Source organism: Leptopilina boulardi, unplaced genomic scaffold, assembly GCF_019393585.1.
Source record: "Leptopilina boulardi isolate dan_hultmark-lab unplaced genomic scaffold, ZJU_Lbou_2.1 LbouV2_332, whole genome shotgun sequence".
NCBI classification, from domain to species: Eukaryota; Metazoa; Arthropoda; class Insecta; order Hymenoptera; family Figitidae; genus Leptopilina; species Leptopilina boulardi.
This window is the reverse complement of record NW_026137899.1, coordinates 651,648-678,866: the sequence shown is the minus strand read 5'-3', so window position 1 is coordinate 678,866 and position 27,219 is coordinate 651,648. Positions and strand designations below refer to the sequence as shown.

At 28.6% G+C, this 27,219-nt stretch overlaps 1 protein-coding gene across 2 annotated transcripts in view; it reads right to left on the bottom strand.

Moving 5' to 3' along the window:
• Positions 1–9,501: 9,501 nt before the first annotated feature.
• Positions 9,502–27,219, bottom strand: part of LOC127285427 (elongation of very long chain fatty acids protein 4-like) — a 52,473-nt gene continuing 34,755 nt past the window's right edge. For both annotated transcript variants that reach the window (XM_051311429.1, XM_051311430.1), the window contains one exon: positions 9,502–9,735. In XM_051311429.1, the coding sequence (XP_051167386.1) occupies positions 9,568–9,735 (168 nt within the window). In that variant the 3' untranslated portion in view covers positions 9,502–9,567. The remainder of the gene's footprint in view (positions 9,736–27,219) is intronic.

Below are 27,219 nucleotides of genomic sequence, written 5' to 3'. Positions count from 1 at the left end.
TTGACATATTAAACAAGGTTTCAGAAGATTTTTTATCTTTCGATGCATACTTGGGTGATAAAAGTCTTCTTGAATCATTAACATACATTTACGAGGTCCTATATGTCCGTAAATTTCGTGACATTCCACTGTTAATTGATTGAGCAGTTCTTCTGGCACATATATTTTCCATAAATCTCCACATTTATTATGTAAAATTCCGTTTAGTATCGAGTAGGAGTTGGGTAGAAGAGCGTTTTCCAAGAGTTTTTGGATTTTAATGTCAACCTTTTGTTTCTCAGCTAGGTCTTTTATCTGCTTAATCAGATTCCTTGATGCAGTTTTGGCTAGGGGAGAGATAATTATCCTTTTATCTTTAAAATTCCTTTCTGTAGAGATTTTCGTGGTATATCTACTTATGGCGTCGGCCATTACGTTTTCTCTTCCCGGAAAATGTTCTATGAAGACATTGAAATCTTTGATTGCAATAGTCCATCTCATTAGTCGACCGCTGAGTAACCTACGCTTTCTGAGAAAGGTTAATGCCATATGGTCCGTACGATGAACTATTTCTGCTCCGGATAGAAAGTTTCTGTGCTTTAGAAGAGTCCACACCAGTACCAAAAGCTCTTTCTCTGTGGTATTATAAGCTATTTCAGGTCCTCTGAGGGTACGACTAGCACATGTAATAATGACGGGTTCTCCCTTCTCGTTTTTTTGGTAGATTACGACACCTAATGCGTAATCGCTGGCATCGGTTTGGAGGTACCCTATTGAAAATCCCCACATGGGAAACCACATGGAATCCTATGTAAAATCCCATTCCCATATGGGAAACCACATGGGATTCCATATGGGATCCCATATAAATCCTCATGGGAAATTGGGACAGGAATTGGCATAGGAAAATATCAAAAAAAGGTTCCTCATTTCCCATGTCATTTCCTATGTCAAATCCCACGTCAAATATCATGTTAAATACTAATTGAGATCCTTTATCTTTTTTTAAAAAAATTTTTCTATGTCAAACCCCACGTCATTTCCCTAGTAAAAACCTTTATCATTTTTTTGAAAAATTTTCCCATGTCATTTTCCATATCATTTCCCATGTGAAATCCTTTATCATTTTTTTGAAAAATTTCCCATCTAGTCATGGAGGAAATCGACATTAGCCGTATAGTGCCAGAATTCCAACTTTCTTCTTATCTCGTGTTGAGTATTTTCTCCCCAGAATCATTCTCTGAACTTTTCACAGAAAGACTCAAATGTATCATTTTCTTGTTTTACTAGGTCCCACCAATCTTTGGGAGTACCTTTTAAGCAACTACCTAATAGGAAGGCCGTTTCCTCTGAGAAGGGGTTCATGGCGGTCCAAAAATCCCTTAACTCATTTAGGAACTTCATTGGGGAATAGTTACCCTGGCGGATTTGATTTACCTAAATTCGACCCAGCTGGGGCGAATCTAAGTCGAATTTAGGTAATTATCAAAAAAAGCTTTAAATTGATGAAAATTTATAAAAATTAGTATTGTGATGTTAAATGAACATTTATAGAGTTAATTTTTGTAAGAATTTTAATTATTAACGTGATAAATAATAAATAATCACTTGATATGTGCAAGTGGTAACTGTAGATTCTAACTCGTTGTCAGTTTTCATAATATTTTCAAGAAATTAGTGTAAAATGTGTGAAAAAATAATTTATATTTAATAGAAATTGCAAATTTTATTAAATTATTTTATTATTTATCGAGCACAGTTTAAAATAATTGCAATTTAATTAAAAAAAAAGTTTTCTTAAAAGTAATAAGAACTCTACTATACCGACAGCAAGCGGATATTTTCAGGTAAGTAAAGTTATTGTAGCGTGTAGTTTTTTTGTGACTAAAAGATGTCGCTTTATGTTCTATAGTGATCAGAAAGGAACATCGAATCCACGGATTGAATCTCATGATCAAATATTCATGAATATTCATCTTTGTTCTATCTTATATCTAATCTATAGAACATAAAGCGACATCTTGTAGTCACAACAAAACTATACGCTACAATAACTTTACTTACCTGAAAATATCCTCTTGCTGTCGGTATAGTAGAGTTCTTATTACTTTTAAGAAAACTTTTTTTTTAATTAAATTGCAATTATTTTAAACTGTGCTCGATAAATAATAAAATAATTTAATAAAATTTGCAATTTCTATTAAATATAAATTATTTTTTCACACATTTTACACTAATTTCTTGAAAATATTATGAAAACTGACAACGAGTTAAAATCTACAGTTACCACTTGCACATATCAAGTGATTATTTATTATTTATCACGTTAATAATTAAAATTCTTACAAAAATTAACTCTATAAATGTTCATTTAACATCACAATACTAATTTTTATAAATTTTCATCAATTTAAAGCTTTTTTTTGATAATTACCTAAATTCGACTTAGATACGCCCCGGCTGGGTCGAATTTAGGTAAATCAAATCCGCCAGGGTATCGTTAAAACTAGGCAGCTTTGGATTTAACCTCATGGCATTTTGTCGGATGGCGTTGTTGTTTTGTCCCCCTGGCTGTATTCTAAGATTGGCCAAGGATTCCTCCATTTCGGTTTGCCTTGCGCCTAGATTATTTATATCCAGGACATTTCTCTGGGCTATTTTATCACATATAGATATTGTTCTCGTATTTGTTTCTGTCATACGATTCACAGTTTGCTCCCAACGTTCCTCTAGACTACGGTGTCTGGTCTCATTTAATTCTCGGATGCTTCTTACTTGGTCAACCACCTCATGTCTTATCCTTGCTTCACTTTCTTCCATATCCTCGTGGAGATTTCTAATGTCTCTTTTGAAATTAGACATTTTTGTTCGTAAATTTCCGAAATCCAGTCCTATGTCCTGACATTGACTTCGTAGGATTGCAAACTCCTGTAGGAGTTCCTCAGAGGTCTTTTTTCTATCGGCCTAGGTAACCAGATTTCTGAGAGGTGTTAGGGCCTCTGCTCGAGAATCACGGACTCCATAAGGAAGGGCAATCGCTTCATCTTGACCTCCCCCAATATCCAAAATTTCATCTCTTATACTTCTTCCTCTAGGTAATTTGGATATGGCACCCAGTGAGGTGGCCTCCTGACGGAGAGAAGGTTCTTCGTACTGACGTCATGGTTTGAGTTGTTCATATTTAGGGAGGAGTTGTGTGAGTCGAGGCTTAAATTATTTTTTTTTGGTCTACCCCGGGTTTTCCTTCGTGGCATTTTCTTCAAATTCCTCGGGCCCCACGTTGGGCGCCAATGTGATAGTTCGTCTTTATTTTTTAAGTTTTATTTAAATAAAGGATAGGCCCAAGGTTAATAAGAAAATACTCTTCATTTAGCAATTAACAATTTAGTTTATTGTAAAATCTTCTTAGCGTCGACACAAATAAAGAATTAACAATACTTCATGTTTATTGAATATCAGTCGTGGCACTTAATTAACAGATTCTAGTATTGGCAATAATGAGAGTCATTATTTATTATTATTTTACAGTTTTGTTTTAAGTGAAAAAATGGCAGCTGGAGCAGCGTTCACCATGTACAATTTTATAATCTTAATTCAAAAGAAAGTTGGGGACGAAGGTAGGAACTAAAAAGGAAATGATTTAGTTTTTTTATTTTGGATGCTGCGACAACGACGGCATACATCGGACTAGACACAGTAAGTATAAAATAAACGATTTATTTTTCTTTTAATTTCAGATGCAGCGACAACAATGGCATACATCGAACTGGGAATGGTAAGTATAGAAAAATGATTTAGTCTTTTATTTCGGATGCAGCGACAACGACGGCATACATCGGACTAGAATGGTAAGTATAAAAAAATGATTCAATCTTTTATTTCGGATGCAGCGACAACGACGGCATACATCAGACTAGACACAGTAAGTATAAAATAAACGATTTATTTTTCTTTTAATTTCAGATGCAGCGACAACAATGGCATGCATTGAACTCGGAATGATAAGTATAAAAAAAATGATTTAGTTTTCTCCTTTTTGTGTTAGTTATAACGGCCAAAATAGCTCTCATTAAAAACGGCCAAACTAGCACGCGTTATAAAAATGATATTATAAGAGAAGGAGTATCGTGATGGCCAAAGTTAGCTCGCACCACGATTAAGTTTTAATGTAAGAAACGGCCGAGATAGCTCGCGTTTCGAAAAGAGCATTTATAGAGTGGCAGCCTAAGCAGCGTGCAACACTGAAACGAATAATTCAAATAGCGCGCCCCGTGAGAACTTATACTCCCGCAGTAGGTTCGTTAGAAATCACAAGTTGTGGTTTAGTAGGTAATTTACCGATAGTAGATAGATACCTACAGTAGCTGAGACAGCGTGCACTGTAGGTAATTTCTCGACGTTTGGTACATCTTAGACAGCTTTAACAGCGTACGTCTTGGATTTTACCATCGATCGCGGTTCACTAGATCACTCCGAAAGGGGACTCTACTCGCGACTCAATCTATGGACTGGCACCCGAGATTGCTTGCAGCATGGAGGTTTTTCTGGAGGTTTTCCTTCAGCAGCCGTAAAAGCGTGCACTGAAGGTGGTTTCATGGAATATAAGGTAAAGGGTAGAGAAAAGGCTGGACAACTCCAACTACAGCTACCTCAGAGCCTAAGCGGCGTACCCGAGAGAGCCGCTTTACATACCTCTTAGGGAACCTTCCCTTTGGATTTGCTAGGCTGCTTGAGAGACTTCACTGGTTGGTAGTCGAGCTGCTTCTGTCGAAACTTACTCGATGGTGAGCATTTAAAGCCTTAGCAGACCATCTCACTTGCGAGAAACACTTGACGATCAATTAAATTGATCCGAACTACTGAGTGTCTGGCAGAACTCACTCAGTAGTGATGAAACTCAAAATCGAGTCGTACTCGTTTTTCTTTGCACCGTTTTAATGACAATATTGCAAATATTTTTTTCATTTTATTTTCTTTTCAACAATATAAACAAGGAGGGGGTCCTTTATGTTTATTTCAAAAACATTTTGCTTCCTCAATGTGCGAAGCAAAAAATTTTCTTCCTCTTAGAGGAAGCTATGAATTTCTCTACTTCAATTAATTGATTTAAGGCAACTTTAAAGGTAAAATAATTCATAACAAAGCAATAAATGCATTTAATAAGGGAAGGGCAAAGGCAGGTCTGATAATATTAGCTAATGTTTGTAAATATCAAGTAAATATGATGTTAAAATAATTGTTGGCCTGATTTACTCAAACTCAAACTCGGATATTGATTAATTGCTGAAAAAATTACATGATAAAATATTTGAGCTACACTTACAATTTCCAAATTACACTATCATATTAGGCGGAGACATTAATGGAAAAATAGGGGGTTTAAACCAATTTGAGGGAAATTTTATTTTTGATAATGTTAATATATTTAACAATAGATTGACTTCGGACTATACTGAAAATAGAAGAGGAATTAAATTAACAGAATTTTTCGAGAATGAGGCCTTCTTTGTACTAAATGGGAGAACTTGAAGTGATAACCCCGCCCAGTTTACTTACACTGAAAAAGGCAGGGCTTCTATTATTGACTTGGTATGGTGCGAGGGCCAGGTGAGCAATTTATCGAGGATTTTCAACAAATCCCAACCCGATCTGACCATTTTCCCATATGTGTATTCTTAACAGGTAAAAATAAGATCACTAGAGAAATTAATATAGAAACTCAATTGAAATGGAAAGAAGAAAATATAGAAAAATATAGGAATGAAATTAAATACCCGACAAACACGCGGAGTCCAATCACGGTTGACGAAATATCTAATAACTTAATTAACTCTATCAAAGAAGCAGCAAAACTCTCAGACATGATAATAACTTTAAAAACAAGAAAACATGTTTCAAAACCGTGGATTGACTCTGAGTGTAAGTTAGGTAAAAATAAACTTAAAAAACTTTTAAAAGAATGTAAAAAGGAAAAATTTAGCCCGCTCATTTTACAAAAATATAATCAATGTATAAATGAATACCAAAAATTAATTAATAAAAAAAGAAGATTATAAAATAATTATTACAGACAGGATAGCACTAACAAAAGATTCTAAACAATTCTGGAAATTGATTAACAATTTTAGGCTTAAAAGAACAGAACAGGAGGTAATAGATATAAATGAGTGGGAGAAATATTTCAAATCGATTCATTTAATCAAACCGCCCGACGAATTAAATCTAAAATTTAATGAAATGGGAAATAACTACTTGGACTCAAGCATAACATTAGAAGAAACCTTAATGAGTTTAAAAAAGTGCAAATACGGGAAAGCTACCGGTCCAGATCAAATTGGATACGAATTTTTAAAAAACCTGCCGGGAAATTTGATTTTATATTTGAATTCTCTATTTAATAAAATCCTAGAAACAGAAAAGTTACCTAATTCATGGGGTCAAACATTTGTGAGAATGATTTATAAAAAGGGAAAAATAGATGATCCTTCTAACTATAGACCTATATCCTTGATGAATTGTCTCACAAAGGTATTTACACAGATTCTTGCTAAAAGACTAGTGGACTGGGCGGAGGAAAATGAACTGATCCCGAAATGGCAGGCAGGGTTTAGGAGGGGAAGAAGCTGTGAAGATCATATTTTTACATTAAATGCATTAATTCAGTACAGATTGAGTTTACCTAAAAATAAAGCATTTGCAGTATTTGTTGACTTCAAAGGCGCCTTCCCCTCCGTGAATCACTCCATAATGTGGAGAAAATTGTATGCAAAAGGATGTGGCTCAAAACTTATTAGAATTTTGATGGATTTCTATGATAAAGCGTAAAGAATTTTCGAGGCACAACCAAAATTATAAAAATAACAAAGGGGGTACTGCAGGGAGATGTTCTTAGCCCGACACTATTCACTTTATTTATTGCAGATTTAGAGGAATACCATAAAAGTAAATGAATAAGAGGTTTAGCAATAGATCATAAAACTGAAATTTTAATTCTGGCATACTCAGATGACCCTGTCATCCTCTCGGACTCAATGATACATATGAGAAGTATACTTAAATACCTATATGAATATTGTAAAATTAATAAACTAGAAGTAAATCTTAAAAAAACAAAAATCATTGAGTTTAAGAGAGGCGGACATGGTCAAAAAAAAATAAAAAGAATAAAAGAATGTAGTTTTCGAATATGGAGGGGAACAAATAGAAAAGGTTAAAAATTATGTTTATTTGGGAATTCCATTTAGTAACTCGACTTTTTTTGCGAGTGCCAAGATGGAAATCTTAAAAAAAAGTAACTTAGCACTAAACTCAACATTATCAATAATATACAAATCACAGATAGACTCGATAATATCAATGAGTAGGATTTTTGATATCTTAACGTTAAATGTATTAATGTACTGCGTGCAAAACTGGGGACTGAGATATTTAGAGACAATTTAAAAAATTCAGACCACTTTTTATAAAAGAGCCCTCCAATTACCGAATAATACACCACATTACGTTGTGAGAATTGAAACGGGTGCTAAACACATTGCTATACAAATATTTAAAAAACTTTAAACTTTTTAGAAAAAATACTAAAAATTGGTCCTCACAGGTTAAATTTATGTTTCAGGAAATAGGGATAGGGGGGAATGGGAATCCCTGGACCTCATAATACTGCAAAAAAATAAATCATTATCGATAGAAAAATATAAGAACACATTACAGCAGAGAGATTATCAGGGAGCTCAGTTCTCCTCTTCCCTGTTGATATATTCATGTTTAAAACTCAATGATGGACCGCAAAAATATTTCATCAATGGACTAGAATTAGGTAACTTAAAAATAATAGCACAACTCCGTTTAATGAATAAATTTCAGCCAAGAATTATCTCGAAAAACTCAAAATGTGACTTAAAAACTAATAAATATTGTAAATTTTGTTACGAAGTAATTGAAGATGAGTTTTATGCATATCATGTAATAATAGAATGTAAAATACTTGATTCAGAGAGGAAAAATTATTTAAGCGCGTCCGAAAATGTTAACGAACTAAAGAAAATGTGGTTGGAACTACTAAATAACCCAAACAGGAACTCCGCAAAAAGAATTGTAACTTTTGTTAAAGAGATTATGAAAAAGAATGAAGGTATGGTTTGAATAGTTGAGAATTTTGTAAAGACTCTTTTGTATAGATTTTTAATCTTAAGCAAAAAAAATAATTAGATAAATATTTTACTAATTATTATACCAAATTTTCCTCGGACAAATAATAACAATTTGAAAGAAAATTTGGTATAATACTAATTCAAAGAAAACTATATATTTTATTACACTGAATTTTCCTCGGCCAAATAATGATATTCGAACGAAAATTCGGTATAATAAAAATTAATTATAATTTTATTGAATAAAAATTCTACTAAACCAATTTAAAACATTCCAATAAATTAATTATGTCAAAGAAAACTAAATATATTATTGAACAGAATTGTTATTTCTAAATAATATTAGTTGTATTAAATGATGGTAAAGTATAAATGATGGAGTAGTATAAGGAAACCGAACGACCATGTTAAATCTGCATTAAAAGTGGACCAAATTTTGGTATCCGCTTAGTGTCATGAAAATACGCAATGGAACACTAGCGCCACTGATTGTGTTAAACTCAGCTGGACAATCAGCCATTGTAAAAGTTTTAAAAATAAGGAGCAATGTATTTTTGGGTTATGTTAAACGTACTTCTAATTTTTCCCACTGTTTGCATACTTCTTACGAAAGCGCTTGCGTTCCATTACGTATTTTCATGACCCTAAGCGATTACCAAAATTTGGTCCACTTTCAATGTACGTCGTTCAGTCTCCTTATACTACTCCATGGTATAAATATTCAACATGACGGACTACAAATCAAAGTAAAGATAAATATTTCTGAATTCATTTTTTAATCATATTAAATTTTCGTATTAATATGCCATGTATCTTTACGCCAAAAATTATTTTCCAAAAATAGTTCCATTTTTTCGATTTAAAACTAATGGGATATTATTTCTAACACCCTAAAGGACCATTTAAGCAAAAAAATTCGATTTTTTGAAAGTGATTGGGGGATGTTACCCCTCAATGTATAAAACATTAATTTAATGTTAAATTATCATTTTGTTGTGAAATAATAACCTCAATATTGGTAAAACGATTGCGGCGCGTTTTACACGATAGATGACAGTTTAACAGTTTTCCTTGTTCTCTAATTTGAAAATTAAGAATAAAATAATACATATATTATTACTTTTGAAATATATTTTAATCATTTAAGAGAATGTATATTTTACAATAAAAAAATCATATACAAACACTTAGTGTAACTAATATGTATCACTTGATGTTGCTTAAAAATTATAATTCTTATTTTCAAACTAATATTTTACTATTGTTAACAAATATGACTAATCGAAAATTTTATTTGATTTTAATAAACTTTCACAACAATTTTTTAAAGTTGAGATAAAGTAAGTTGTTACAAAAATGTGTAAAACAATAACATTGAAATATGATGAAATCATATTGTGGCGATAATTTCCTTATATGGATCTAACAGTAGTCCTCAATTTTTCTTTTTTATATTAATGTAAGTGTCTTTGTAAAAACGATAAAACAAACAAAAATTAAAAATAATATTCACAAACATTGTATATATCAAAAATTTTGGCAACTTATCACAGCCTGGTATCATGATAACTAAGATTTGTACAAGTACAATGACAAATTGTCCCTGAAACAATAAGATTATTAATCCAGATTTACAAATTTTTTCTTTCAAATTAACGAAAAGTACACTTCAATATAATTCAATAAGTTTACAAAATATATATGTACATAAATAATTTTATATTTTTATATTAGAAATAATAAAAAATCACTTAACGAATTATTTTTAAATACCACATTCCAAGACGAGTGAAACCTTTTTTTTGTCTTTAAATTTCATACTAAATTTCAAAAAAATTTTGTTATTTAAGACAACTAAAATTTTTAATTCTTTATAACTTTAAAAAAAAATTTTTTACTGTAATATTTTTAGAAATTTATTTTGATTACAGCCCTGGTAAAAATTCCGGATTGTTTTTGGAATTAGTCTGGAACAGTCCATTTTAATTTAATTAATTATTATTTTAATTATTATTGTAGTTAGGACAATATCGGTATATGTGTAGAATAAGCCATAAAAATTTTAGCTTAAACAGTGTAATAGATTTTTTTAGGATGTTCGCTAGGTCAAAAAACTTTGTTTTGAGAAAAAGCGAATATACGAAAAAATGTCTTTTTTTGAGAAAAAACCCCTTACGCGTCAGGATACATTATATATAATATAGATACCGAAGATTCCAACCAAAATCATAGTTCCTATAGCATTTCTACATATGAAGAGCTCCACGGAATAACGATCTATGGCACAATTGAAAAGTTTGGTTATGAGCTTTCAAAAAACGTAAATTTTCATGAAATTGGTATTAAGTATATGTAAACTGTTATTTATTACACGCTTAATAACTGTTACTAATTCTATTAATAATAATAATAATTAGCTTACAGTTGTTATCAATTTAATGAAAATTTACGTTTTTTGAAAGCTCATAACCAAACTTTTCAATTGTGCCATAGATCGTTATTCCCTGGAGCTCTTCATATATCTGCTAAAAGAATCTGCAGTTTTTAGAAAATCGATTTTTTTGAAAAAAAGATTTGGTGTACAAATTACGTAATGCCAATTTTTAATAATTTAAACCCCCCCTCCCCATGTAAGGTTAAGTAAGATTTTCTTAATCCTGACCCCCTCTACTTAAGTAAGGTTTAAGGGGTTACGCCACCCTGAACGCCTGAAAATTGGACGGTATTTCAAAAATAAATTTTAACAAAATTATTAAAAATACAACTTTTTAATAATTATAGTTCAAAAATACAACTTTTTAATAAAATTCTCTATAAATATTGTGCTAAATTTACATGAAGCACTACTGCTCTTTTCTCTAGACACTATGTGATGTAAAAATCGTTTTTGATGCTATAGAAATTCTTTCATGAAAACGAGTATTATTTACATAAATTTACTTGTTGCGGTAAAGGAAAATAATATATACTTATTCCGTCCAAACGAGGTTGAGTTGATGTTTAAATGTCCGCGCATAATAAAGGTCAGTCACAGAGGTTGGCTGAATATTGGATTTGAATTTCTGTTAAATATTAAAATTAAAGATTCTTGGTATAGTGTGAGGGCATATTTAAGGAAATTAAAAATTCAAGATTTGTTAAATGTAATCGTTAAATATTCTGGAAATTTAGAAGGAGCATAAATACGGAAAAATAAAAAGAAAGCAAATGAATTTAAAAACCCAATGGGAAAAATTAATAATTAAATTAAAATAAAAAAATGGTCATCAAAGTGTTAGTGAAACCATTTCTTCCAAAAAAGAATTTGTCTCAAATCCAATAAATAGGAGAGACATCGGGCAGAAAAAAAAATTTCGACAAGAAAAAAATTTTCGATCACTGCTTATATACCAATCTAATGGCACCTCAACTGCGAGAAACAGTTATGATGTTCGCCCTCCCTGTAACGTTGAACGAACTAAAGTCCAGAGCTGAGCCATCAGCGCAGCGCGGGAACATTTGAAAAATTTAATTTTATTTTATTTTAAATATGACAAATAATTAATGTCATAAATAATTATTAATAACATAATGTCATACTTAATAATTCGTTAATTAATTATTTTTAACGAAAACTTGACAAAAGAAAATTTTTTTTTCTGCCCGATGTCTCTCCTATTTATTGGATTTGAGACAAATTCTTTTTTGGAAGAAATGGTTTCACTAATACTTTGATGACCATTTTCTTATTGTAATTTAATTATTAATTTTTCCCATTGGGTTTTTAAATTTCATTTGCTTTCTTTTTATTTTTTCGTATTTATGCTCCTTCTAAATTTCCAGAATATTTAACGATTACACTACCGTCTGAAATTGTGCGAACTCTGCTTTTTCAACAACTATAAAACTGTTCAAATCTTCAAAAATATTAAAACTAAAATTTTTTCCTCTTTATTTTATTAAAGTTAATAAAATTCTGAAAGAAATGACACCTTGACAAAGAGAATATGTTAATTTTTCAATTAGATATCTAAGAAAACCCCAATTTTCAATGTTTTTACTATTTTTTTTATTTCTCTGGCAAAAATTAATATTTTTAAACGTTCTTAGGCTCATTGAAATCGTATTTTGTTATGCAATTCAAATAATATAAAACTTTTGATGTACACATTCTTCCCTAGCGTATACAAACCGTGAAAATTGGCTCATAAAATGTCAAAAAATTTAAATTTAATTCTACAATAAAATATAATGTTTAAAAATCAAGTAAATATATCATTCTAAACTTCTCTGATTTATGTAAGTAAATTTAAGATTTATACATTTTACTGATCATTTTTTGTCATATAAATATTAATCACAATTTTTTGACATTTTATGAGCCGACTTTCACGGTTTGCATACGCTCGGGAAGAATATGTACATGAATTGTTTTATATAATTTGAATTGCATAACAAAATACGATTTCAATGAGCCTAAGACCGTTTAAAAATATTAATTTTTGCCAGAGAAATAAAAAAATAGTAGAAACATTGAAAATTGGGTTTTTCTTAGATATCTAATTGAAAAATTAACATATTCTCTTTGTCAAGGTGTCATTTCTTTCAGAATTTTATTAACTTTAATAAAATAAAGAGGAAAAAATTTTAGTTTTAATATTTTTGAAGATTTGAACAGTTTTATAGTTGTTGAAAAAGCAGAGTTCGCACAATTTCGGACGGTAGTGTACATTTAACAAATCTTGAATTTTTAATTTCCTTAAATATCCCCTCACAATATGCAAAGAATCTTTAATTTTAATATTTAACAGAAATTCAAATCCAATATTCAGCCAACCTCTGTGCCAACCTCGCGACTCAAGTTCCCGAACCTCGTCAAGCGAGGTTCAGTCAAGGTTCATGGAAGTTTTGGTGCTGTCCGGGTACTAGAAACATTTTAAACTAATGAAAGAAATCCTCTCCACCACCATATGTAAAATTCTTACAAATGGGACTGGGACCCGTGATGCATGCGCATTAAATGCAGCAAGTAAACGCTGAACATCAGTAAAATCGCATCTCGTGTATTGTGATAATTTCCAAAAAGTGAAATTAAAAAAAATGTCTTTCTTAATTAATTTAATAATTTCTTAATTTATTGTATATTTGCTGATTCTGTAGATAACATATTTTATTTTATGTGTTAGATGTGCTCTTATTATGTTTTTTTAAATAACAAGCATGGTTTAAAGTTTAAGGTTATGTTTGAAACATTATTTATGTTCTTTCACCGAATTCATTGTCTTTCAAATACAACTAAAAGTTTTTTCTCAGTAATGATGAATGAATATAACTGAAATCGCTAAATAAATGTAAAAAGTTTTTTTCAATATAAATTAAAAGTTCAACTCTACATAAGTTAAATTTAAAAATAATAATACGTTCAACTCTATACAGTTTATTTTTAAACAGATTATTTCCATACATAAAAAATTTTTATATTTGTTTAATTGAATGCGGTTCAATTCTACACAAGCATTTAAAAAAAATAAAACGTTTAACTCTCCACAGTTTAATTCAACACGAGTTAATTATTATTTTTAATTAACTCGTGTTGAATTGAACTGTGCAGAGTTAAAAGTTTTATTTTTTTTAAATGCTTGTGTAGAACTGAACCGCATTCAATTAAACAAATATAAAAATTTTTTATGTATCGAAATAATCTGTTTAAAAATAAACTGTATAGAGTTGAACGTATTATTATTTTTAATTAACTCGTGTTGAATTGAACTGTGAAGAATTTAACGTTTTATTTTTTTTAAATGCTTGTATAGAACTGAACCGTATTCAATTGAACAAATATAAAAATTGTTTATGTTTCGAAATTATCTGTTTAAAATTAAACTGTATAGAGTTGAACGTTTTAATATTTTTAAAATTAACTCGTGTAGAATTGAACTGTGCACAAATTAGCAGTATTTAATTAAACTGTGCACAACTAAACACTCATCATTTTAAAAAATGTTTGCGCAGAACTGAACCGTATTCAATTAAACAAATATAAAAAATTTTTATCTATCAAAAGCATCTGTGTACAATTAAACTGTATAGAGTTGAACCTTTTATTATTTTTGAAATTCACTTGTGTAGAGTTGAACGGTGCACAATTTAGCCATATCCATTTAAACTGTATCGAAATAAACATTAAAAAAATTTAATCTCACTGTAGAGTTGAAATGTGCTAAGTTTAACGTATCGAGTTGCCCCGTATAGAACTAAATTTGGTAGAACTGATACCGCGCCGTTTCGAAGCATTATCGATATAGATTACAAGCAATTATGGTGCAATTCTACATTACAAGAAAGAATATCTTTCTACCAGAAGAACGATTGTCGAACAATTTTCAACACATTTTGTAATCTTAAACATATTGTAGGATATTATTTAGTAGGCATATGCATTTACATGTATTTTTATTTATAATAAAGGTTGAGAACTACTTAATATTAAACATATTAAATTCTAGGTTAAAGTGGATTTTGAAAAACTTTTCAATAAATAGTGCAACATTTTTGCAGAAAATTGGCCTTCAATCGGGGGTAAAATTATTAAAATAGCAAAGAAGAAAAAATATACAGATGAACTGATCAAGAAAATATTAAATGAAAATGCATTGATTAAAGATGATGTAATAATTCGCTTGTTAACAATTACGTTTGACTGTTATGCGGTAATTACAAGTGAGATTAGAAATAAGAAAAAACATTAATAATTTGTTTCTTAGCGATTACATTTGACAATAATTTATCCCGTTAATTTTCTTAAATATATAAAAATAAAAAATAAAATAATTGTTAGTTATAACTCGGTGAGTTAGAAGTAAATGGCTTCTATGTGACAGTAGCAACTCTAATTAAAAAAGTGCAAAAACTAATAGTTAGATCAATTGATTAACTAAAATATTTTGTTTTTAATTCAAAATGGATTTTCAAAATAAATTAAGAGAGAATATTGGTTTAAAAAAAATCTTGAACACAGAAATGTTAAAATTTCCACTTAAATTGTATAATAATCTATTACTTTTTAGGAATGCAGTTGACGAAATAATTGAAACATATGATGATTTTATATCAGAACTGTTTATTCCATTTCGTCAAAGTGAAATAAAAAGCAACTAAGCACATTTACAGCATGAACAATCTTTTGAGAAAGTGCAATTTCTTTTGGAAAACAATAAGCATACTTTTAATAAATTCTCTACTGAACACCGGAGATTTAGCTTTATGAACAAGAGAGTTTCTATATTCAACCAGATCAGAATGAAATTGGGGAAGAAGCTATTCATGTTATTAAACGTTGGAAATTTTTTTTAAAATACCAGGAATCTTTGAAGAAACGAATGAATATTATAAAAAATTGATGGCAGAAAAGGATATTATATCCAACTTTGTGCAAGGAGATTTCTGGTGCAAAAAATATTGTTTGCAAAACGAAAAACAAATTGTTTTCCCTATTGGGCTTTATTTTGATGAATTCCATACTGGAAATGTGTTAGGAAGTCACGCCCTTGAACAAAAATTTGGAGGAGTTTACATATTAATTCTAGGCTTACCACCTCATTTAATTGCGAAATTGAAGAACATCTTTGTTTTAACTATTTTTTATTCAAAGCATCTGCAAGAATTTTGAAATAAAAATATATTCTCGAGAATTATCCAAGATTTGAATCTTGTATCTGAAGAAGGTATCAAAATCACTGTCAATGGAAAGGATTTACAAGTTTATTTTGAATGCGTCCAAATATTTGGAGATAATTTAGGTTTAAATTATATATGTGGTTTTCAGAAAAGTTTTGTAGCACAACATTATTGTAGAATTTGCAAAGTTTCTGCTAAACAGTGCCATGAGATGCTTGTAGAAAATAAAAAATTGACGAAGACAGTTGAATCATACGAAAAAGATTTGTCAACAGACAATTCTAAAACAAAAGGGATCGTCGAAAAGTGTGATTTCCACATGGTAAAAAAATTTAACATTACTGAAAACTTATCTATTGATTTTGCGCATGATGGAACAGAAACGTTTCCTTATTTAGATACAGAAAAACCAAATAAATCAAGACCTCTGTTATTTTCTCCTGACAAGAACGGCCGATTAAAATTGAAAATTAAGTAATCAGCTTCAAAGATGCTGTATCTTGTCAGGTATTTGGGTTTGATAATCGGGGATTTGATTACACCAAATAATAGGCATTGGAAACTATATATATCATATGCAGTGGTTATTATTTTTCCTTCCATATTTTTAAATTTCTATAAGATTTTTCAATTTTGGAAGACAGGTCAAAAAGTAAAAAACACTTTTCTTATTTTTATAACGACGACGTTTCGATAACTAGGTTTGTTATCATCATCAGTTCACTTTAATAAAACAAATCAATGCACAAATAAATAACAATTCATAAAAAAAATTATATATAAAAAATTATTAAAATAAATAATTTGCCTAATTAACATTAATTACATAAACATTCCGTCCAAAGAAAAAATTATAAAAATAAATAAATATAAAATAAGTCGAAAGTAATAAAAACAAGAACAAATCACAGACATTGTCGCAATGAGTGATTAGTCAAAACTGAAGAAGACGGTGACAATTTTTCGCATTATATATAAACAAGGCAGAGGTTCAACGAACTCAAAGAAAAGCAAAGTGAAAATTGATTATTATTTCAATTTATTCAATAAAGGAAAACAGGTGTTACTAAGAAATTGCAAATCTTCTTTCTTATTAATTGTGAAATCATTGCTTTTTATGTGAATCATTTCAGATATTTGTCTTTTTTTATCAGTAGATTCTCGATCTATAATAATTGCATCTTCAAAATTGAAGGAATGACCATTCTCAAATTGATGTTTATTGACAACGGTTTCGGAATTTTTGCTTTTCTTGTGTTCGTTAATTCTCTCTCTTAAAGTACGCTTTGATTCTCCAATGTATGTGGCCGGACAATTATTACAATTAAATTTATAAACAACACCATTTATATCCCACTTCTTCGTCGAATCTTTCCCAAGTTTAATAACTGAACTCAAAGTTTTATTAACAATTGGAATTGACAATAAATTAAATTTTTTAAAAATATTAGATAATTGAAAATAACAATTATTAAACGGAATACAAACTTTAGGAATACGACCGTAAACAGATGTTGATTTATTCGTTCCTTTGTTTGCAACATTTTTTTGGTTTAATGCAAAATATCTAGTTTAAAAATTTTTTTGAATAAATTCTAAGGGGTAATCATTATGCAGTAAAATATCTATAACTTTTTTGATATTATCCCTGTGGAAAGACTCATGAGACAACAAGATAGCTCTATCATACAAATTATATACAATGTTCTTTTTTTGTTGTGTTGGATGACATGAAAAGTAATTAATCAGTCTATTAGAAGCTATTGTTTTTTGATACCAATTAGTAATGAGTTTATTATTCTTTTTTATTAGCATTAAGTCAAGAAAACTAAGTTCGTTATTGGATTCAAGTTCATGAGTGAATTGTAGATTAACATTATAGGAGTTAAAAATACTAGTAAATAAGTCAACTTGGTCTTTATGAACACATAAAATTTTGTCATCAACATATCTAAAGTAAAACAAAGGTGTACAGTTAAAATTTTTTTTAAGAAGATTAAGACATTCTGTTTCCATGTCATCCATTACAATGTTTGCAAAGAATGGTGAAATTGGAGAACCCATAGGGGTGCCAAATATTTGTTGATAAATTTTTTCATTGAAGGTAAAAAATGTATTCTCAAAAAGAAACTTAGTACAATGAATAATCTCTTTAAAGGGAATTTTACAAAAATTATTAATTTTATCATATCTTCTCTCTAAACTCTCAATCACCAAACTGCAAGGAACATTCGTAAACAGAGAACAGACGTCAAGGGAAAGTAATACAGAATCGTCTGGAATGAAAACATTCTTTAATTTTTCTTTTAGTTCAAAACTATTATTAACATGAGATTTTGGAAGGGGTATTGCAGATTTTAATTCTTCGTAAATTGTTTTTGCCAAGAAATGTGTTGGGCTATTGATAAGAGAGACTATTGGACGAAGAGGGGCGTTTTCTTTATGAATCTTTGGCAAACCATAAAATTTGTCCAAAGAGGTATCGGTCCTAGTTAAATTATTTTTGTGATATTTATATTTAAGATATCCATTGTCATTTAAATTATTAAGTATTTTAGAAGTGTTAGATTGCAATTTTGACAATACATTTTTGGTAGTGATTTCTTTATAAGTAGACTGGTCAGAAAGTAAGTCATTAGCTTTTGATACATAATCAGATTTTTTAAACATACTGAAACATTTCCCTTATCCGAATTGGTAAAAAAGATTTCAGGATTATTTTTAAGGAAAGTTTTTGTAGTTTTTAATTTTGATGTGAAAACTCTTTCTTCATGTGAAATATGATGTTTTTTGTTAAAATTACAAATAATGTTATTACTCACTCTCTTCCTAATATCATTTTTCATGTCAGACCCACACTCTAGATTCGAAATAGTGCATTCCAGATTTTTGATGACAGTTATTGCATTGTCTTTAGAAATTTGTTGGAAAGTACTATAGTTAGAACCCAATAAGACGACGTCAACAACTTCTTTGGGAACGTCAACATTACTTATATTAATTAACCAATTGTTATTATTAATATTACCATTCTTGTTGTTAACTCTATTGTTATGAGAATTATATCTCTTATCATATAAAAAATTGAATTTATTAATTAGTTTTTTATTACAATTTAAACGTATAGAGATAAATTTTTTTTCCGAAAAAGTAAAAAATTTGTTTAAAATGGATGTCTCAATACAGGAATTAAAAATTTTATTTTTAATTAATTGTAATTTTTTATTTAAGAAGTTAATATGAAAATGAATGTCTCTAATTTCATAATTCAAAAGCATTCGAAAATAATAATACATTTTTTACCTTCAATGAAAAAATTTATCAACAAATATTTGGCACCCCTATGGGTTCTCCAATTTCACCATTCTTTGCAAACATTGTAATGGATGACATGGAAACAGAATGTCTTAATCTTCTTAAAAAAAATTTTAACTGTACACCTTTGTTTTACTTTAGATATGTTGATGACAAAATTTTATGTGTTCATAAAGACCAAGTTGACTTATTTACTAGTATTTTTAACTCCTATAATGTTAATCTACAATTCACTCATGAACTTGAATCCAATAACGAACTTAGTTTTCTTGACTTAATGCTAATAAAAAAGAATAATAAACTCATTACTAATTGGTATCAAAAAACAATAGCTTCTAATAGACTGATTAATTACTTTTCATGTCATCCAACACAACAAAAAAAGAACATTGTATATAATTTGTATGATAGAGCTATCTTGTTGTCTCATGAGTTTTTCCACAGGGATAATATCAAAAAAGTTATAGATATTTTACTGCATAATAATTACCCCTTAGAATTTATTCAAAAAAATTTTTAAACTAGATATTTTGCATTAAACCAAAAAAATGTTGCAAACAAAGGAACGAATAAATCAACATCTGTTTACGGTCGTATTCCTAAAGTTTGTATTCCGTTTAATAATTGTTATTTTCAATTATCTAATATTTTTAAAAAATTTAATTTATTGTCAATTCCAATTGTTAATAAAACTTTGAGTTCAGTTATTAAACTTGGGAAAGATTCGACGAAGAAGTGGGATATAAATGGTGTTGTTTATAAATTTAATTGTAATAATTGTCCGGCCACATACATTGGAGAATCAAAGCGTACTTTAAGAGAGAGAATTAACGAACACAAGAAAAGCAAAAATTCCGAAACCGTTGTCAATAAACATCAATTTGAGAATGGTCATTCCTTCAATTTTGAAGATGCAATTATTATAGATCGAGAATCTACTGATAAAAAAAGACAAATATCTGAAATGATTCACATAAAAAGCAATGATTTCACAATTAATAAGAAAGAAGATTTGCAATTTCTTAGTAACACCTGTTTTCCTTTATTGAATAAATTGAAATAATAATCAATTTTCACTTTGCTTTTCTTTGAGTTCGTTGAACCTCTGCCTTGTTTATATATAATGCGAAAAATTGTCACCGTCTTCTTCAGTTTTGACTAATCACTCATTGCGACAATGTCTGTGATTTGTTCTTGTTTTTATTACTTTCGACTTATTTTATATTTATTTATTTTTATAATTTTTTCTTTGGACGGAATGTTTATGTAATTAATGTTAATTAGGCAAATTATTTATTTTAATAATTTTTTATATATAATTTTTTTTATGAATTGTTATTTATTTGTGCATTGATTTGTTTTATTAAAGTGAACTGATGATGATAACAAACCTAGTTATCGAAACGTCGTCGTTATAAAAATAAGAAAAGTGTTTTTTACTTTTTGACCTGTCTTCCAAAATCGAAAAAATCTTATACAAATATATATATATCATACTTAGAAAGTTAGTTGGTTGGCTGACTAGAGGTGAAGTCAAAAACGTCAGGGAAATTATTCAAAAGCATAATGCACTTTATACAAGTCTTTTTGGAGCACTGAAGCCCAAAATGCATTTTCTGCTTCACTACGTGACAGTCATGTGATGGTCCAGTGATCCATTATTCGACCTTGAAATTCGAAAGAGAAAATAAATCTTTCAAAGAAATAATACGTAGTACCATAAACAATGTTGTCTAAATTTTAAAAGTGACCTGTTACATCTGGTCATTTTTTCCGACTTTATTTTTTTTCTCTATATTTAATTTTTTTCCACGTTTCTTATCTTTTTAAGAAAAAACAACATCTGTTTATTTAAAAAATCATGCTATTTCTTCTTATTCACCGACTCATAATGTATCTGTTTTTTCTCTTATTTCTTTTTTTAAGCAGATAATAAAGCGTGAAACCTTAGTGGTCAACATATACAGAATGCACTTTTTCCAAAAATCTAAGAAACTGAAACATCCGTAAGCAATAAAATTATAAAATACAACCATAAAAATCTTTTCGGAACTCTACAAGTGCAGCCTCCAGATGTCGACCGCTGGGGTCCTTTTCCTTTCATTTTCGTTTTTCTTACGACAGGTCCGAGAGTCCCTATCGCCAAGATTTCCTTCTGTTTGTAATAAAATTTGTCAAGGTTCCGAAAATATATATTATACTAAAATTCACACACACATATATAGTATGAATGAATGCATAAAATATTTTAGACATAATATATATTTTTAATAACAATTAACTGCAATAATTAATTTCATTATTATTATTATTAATAAATAATTTAAATGTTATTTTTCAATCATTTATATTAAATTTTAATAAAAACTAGTAATTGTCGCAATTTATAATTATTTGTTGTTTAAAATTATTAATATAAGTAAAATTAATAATAAAAATTAATAAATAAACAATTAAAATTTAATACAATTTAACAATAATTAAATTATATTGATATTTCACAATAAATAATTATAAATAATTAAAATTTTAAATAATTACAACTATAATTTGAATGTTAGGTTAGATTATTATACAAATTTGTTAAAATTAATAATAATTATAGAAAATTATAAATAAATTAAATTTAAGAAATGAATTATTCTTAAAAATCGTCGTAGAACCAACATTCAAAAAAGGTTATGTAAACTATGTTAAATAATAATTCTTAATAACAAATTATAATAAAAATTTTTATTGTTTATAACAAAAAAATTAATCTAATTGTAAAAAGATGCAAAATATAAAAGATCTCCCCGTCTTTGAGATTTTATCTCTACTTTTTGGAAATCTGTTTCTTTAAGGAACAACCCACAAAAAGTCTAAATTTTGAGTGGGGATAGACCCTTAAAAACGCATGTTTGCGTAAGTCACCATTCATTCAAAATTTTAATCCCATTCAAAAATTTTACAGTCATTCAAAAAGTTATTCCAAGATTTACATTTCTACATTCAAACTCATAAAGAGTCATTCAAACAGTCATTTCAACATTTAAATTTCTATATTCAAACTCATAAAGAGTCATTTAAAGAGTTATTCCAACACTAAAATTTTCTACATTCAAACTCATAAAGAGTCATTCAAAAGTTATTTTCAATATTCAAATTCGTATACATCAACTCAAAACAAAATTCTAAAAGTTATTCAAATTTTATATTTTCAAATTCTCAAAAGTTTAGTAAGTTTTCTACGATTATTACCGAATCATAAAAAAATCAAGGAAGGACGATTAATCCAATATATTTTGCATCTTCAGGGAAAATTATCTTTGATAAATAAAAAGTAAGTAAAAATTATATTTACTATCTTTACTTTATTTCTTATTGAAAACTTCTTTCTCTTTCTAAAAATCTTTCACAATTTCCCAATTCCAAAGAATACTGCCGTATTAAAGTTGGCGGTTATTCTTTAAAATTGTATTATTTTTACCTATGTGATTCCAAATTATTTCAACCTTTGATTCCTAAATTTGTTAACGTCACTTTGTATAGTTGTGACTAACAAATTTTACTCCTTATTTTATGTATTCCCTTTATTTTTCAATTTTCTATAAGAAAATTCAATAGAGATAAAATAACCAAAATCAATTCCCAAGCTATTGGATCCAGGCTTAAAATTGTAATTAAATTTTTATAACTATAATTTTAATTTGAAATATAAAAATTAAATTATTATTATTTGTTATAAAAATTTATAAAATATTATTTATGTTGCATTATGTAACAGACCTTTCGCTTTGACCGATAAAAAATCTAAATAAATTGCTTGAAACAAAAGGTCTATTTACAAACATACCAGAAAACTTAATTGTAACAACATTAAAATCTGTGGAAATTTTACACGGAGAGAAAAATCTGCCTTTTATAGCATAGAAAGGTTTACATTTAATGCACAGAAATTTTATATGCTATGTAGACATGAAATTTGAGTAATTATAGTACAATCGTATGTCTTTTTACAATGAAACTTGTCTATGCTAATAAAGATTGTCATATAGCCTCTTATTACATACTTATTATACTTTTAATCCAACGGCTCGATGCGGAGATCGCACATAACATCATCCTACTATGTTTGCATAAGTTCTATGCTTTTTCGGGGATAGACTCTTGCAACGAACACTAACCACACGTCACGCGCATTTGTGTGAGTATTCACACAGTTACTTCCAATTAAGTAAAGGTGGGCGTGGCCTAATCGCCAGTTGCAAGAGTCTATCCCCGAAAAAGCATAGAACTTATGTAAACATAGTAGGATGATGTTACGTGCAATCTGCGCATGGCGTTGTTGCTATTAAACTACATGTTTCGTACTATAGAAGCATATATACTATGCTTTTTTAGTACGGACAAATACTATCCTAAAAATTCTCAAATCTTTGCTCTATTAGTATGAAAAGTTTAAAGAAAAATAGCAGTAATCTATTTCATACTATAAAGCCTTGATTTTTCTCTCCGTGTAGGAAACAGTTTTTTCATGGGACGTTTCTAGTAACCAAAATCAAGGAGGAAAACCCCAAGTTTGGAGTAATTAAGAAGATTTTTATTTTGAATGATAATATTTACTTTCAAATTAATGAATTTGACACTCTATTTTAATCACTATTACCATACATATCAAGTTAAATCAAATCAGAGTAATTGTGACACTATTGTTAATGTCAATCTGCTCCTTAAATTACCGCCGTGTTTATAAATTTAAAAAAAGTGAGGAGGTTATCGCAACAAGATTTGATTTATAAATGCGAAACACGAAGTGTTCCCGTTTTTTTGCATTTTATAGAGTAGTAATTATTAATCTATTTGTATCTTTAAGAATTTATAATGTAGTTTTTGTATTAAAAATTGATATTTCTGTAAAATAAATTTCGCCTCTAATTTTCTATTTTTTTTATCAACATTCAATAAAATCTCAAAATTGAAAAAATTGCACAAGTTTAAATTTAGATTCTCTTTTACTACTATTTTAATTTCTTTTTCATTTATATCTTTTTGTCCTCTATAAAACCTAAAATTAGCGGATATTTTCACTTTCGCCATTTACAGGTTTAGAAGAGGTTTTTAAATTTTTATAAAATTAACATTTTTTTAATTTGTATTCATCCTAATAATTTTACTAAAATGTCTCAAAAACAAATATTTATAGATTCAATAGATCAATAAAAAATAACTATCAAAAAGAAAAAATATTGAAAATTATATATAAAAAATAAAAAAATTGATCAAACATGTATCATTTTCTTAATTTTAATTTAATAAATCACTGGTTTTGTTACTTATGTAGAAAATATATGTGATGAATTATTAATAAAAATTGAAATCAATAAAACAAATTTTTTAAAAACACAATGCTCAAATTAAAACTATTTAAATTTAAAATGCTCTATTATCAAATTTAATAAAATCTATCGCTCTTAAATGAAAACACATTATTTGCGAGAGCAATTATGAAACACGTAACTCATAAAGGACCGAATCCATGTCAAATCATGCAGGCAGACCGATGATATATTGCGAATTGATTTCAGAATAAAGTATGTTATTCTACTTGAAAAGTAAAGAAATACGTGTTTTTTATATTTTGATTCGATTTTGTGTGTAGTTTTTACGACTTTTTAAAGATTTTTTCAAGAAAATTAATTTTTTTGCATTTTTCGCTAAAAAAAGCATAACTTTCGTAATTTTTAACCTTTTTTGTTGCTCCTGGGCTTATTTTTTTTACTCTTTAAAAAAAAATTGCTCCGAATAAAAAATATTAAAAAACAAGGATAAAAATGGAATTTTTCGAAAAAACAAAAAAAAATTTTTTCTCAAAAATAACACCTTTTTTTCGCTCCAAATTTTCAGGATTTATTGGTACACATATGTACTACATACCATAAAAATTTCACTTGGTATTTTTTTGTTTCTTAGGAGAAAAAAAATATTTTCATTTTTTTGATTAAAAACTCTAAAAATCAACATATTTAAAAGGTTTCTAACTGCTCCTTGATTCATTTTTTTACTTTTCAACATTATTTTCGAAAATTACGCAAAAAATAAAGAATAACATACTTTATTCTGAAATCAATTCGCAATATATCATCGGTCTGCATGCATGATTTGACATGGATTTGGTCAAAGACAAATAAAAAAACGTTATTCATCTGAAATTTTTTTTTATTCTAATTTTTCAAAAATTTAACATTTATTTTAAGCCAATATAAGATTAAAAAAAATTTATGCAATTAAAAATTAATTTAGCTATTAACAAACAATTTGATCGATTCATATTTTTGTAATTTGTTTCCTTTTTGAAAAAAAACAATACCTAAAATTATACCATTGCTTTCAAAAAACTGTCATTTCAGATAAGTATGTTTTTATTTGTTTTTGTGAGTTATGTCATTATCATAGTATAAATATAATAATAATATTTTGATTTCTGCATTTCTTAATACGATTTACATATATACAATTGAGTAATATATCTATAGACAACTAAGTAAAACATCCGCCCACGCGCACTTCATTTGTATTTCACGTGATGCAATTAATGGGTGATAAATGCTTGTGCGTTATTAGCACAACTTTTTTTCCGTGTAGAATTTATTAAAATAAAATACATAGCCTTACATAAGAAAATCAACACACCTACTCTCCCTCCACATAAATGTCCGTAAGGATTTTATACACTTCTTCCCCGTGTAGCCCTTACGTAATTTGTACACGGCCCCTAACCCCTTAACCACTTCACTGGCAAGACGTTCCAATTGGTGTTTCACGCTGCGTTCATATTTAGACTAAATTTTTTAAAAGTATACGTTAATTTAAATTCGTTTAATTAATTTTCAAATTAATATTTCTATCTTTTACACATCAGTGAACAAGAATATGACAATAAAAATTCGGTTTCTTGAGGTTATCAATGTTTTTTTGGACGTTGAAATTCGTAATTTTTAATACTTTTCAGCAAATGGCGTTCCAGTTTTACTCAATTTTTATTGAATAAAACTCAGATTTTTCATTGAAAAATGATATTAATATGCTTTCTAATTTGTAAAATTTAAGAATAATAATAATAAAATAATATTAATATAATATATTATATAATATTACGTCATATATTGATCAACGTGTGTAATATACTTATACTATGGTAACAACGAACATTTATTATATATTAGTATATATTTAATTATTAAATACTATTTTATTGTATAAATAATGAAAATATATAATATTACTATTAATTCAATAGGAAAAAAGTTAATTTTCTGGCATTGAAAGGATAAAATCCTTTAGTGTTTATTTTACTAGAATTTTAATTAATTTATTAAAGATAAACTCACAAATTTTGATTATTATAATATGAAGTCTATTTGCGGTGCTTTGGCTGTGAGTAATTCTCAGAATTCGTCGGTGTCTTCCGAGAAACTTCGAGGAAATTCGAGAATTGAAAAGGGGCTTGAGCCGCTGAATGAGTGTGATGAATGGCATTGGGGGTCGTCGGGGTGTGCGGAGATTTTCGGAGAATTTTGATAATAAAAGTGGGATTCCTGGTCTCCTCTGTCATATCGCTCGTAGGACTTGAAAAGGGCCTAATCACGCCACGCACAAGTGTATCGCCGATAGCACATTGGTAACTTATATTCTTGAAATTTAGATTATTGAATTGTAATGTGTTTAAAATTTATATTCAGAATTGTAGTGTTTTATTATTATTTAAAAGGTGTGGCGGTTTTTTATGCAATGGTGGGTGATCATATTTAAATTGGAGAAGAGGCGTGAGATAGAGAAGACCAGGAACCATCGATAGTACGCAAGGACACTTGGTCCAGGAATTATCTTTGGTCCGCAATTCCAAGCAGATTTCGAGGAAATTAATCTTTTGATATTTGGGAAGTTCCCGTTGCACACTGACGATCCTCATTTGCCGATTCGCTGGGTCTTGGCTACAGACGCCGTTATCTGATGTCGACATCCTTCTCACCAATACCATTGAGAGCGATAAGTTTTTAATTTGTTTATTGTTACTGTCTATTTGTTTTATTGAAATCCATTTCCTTCTATAATAGTTCGACATATTTTCGGAATT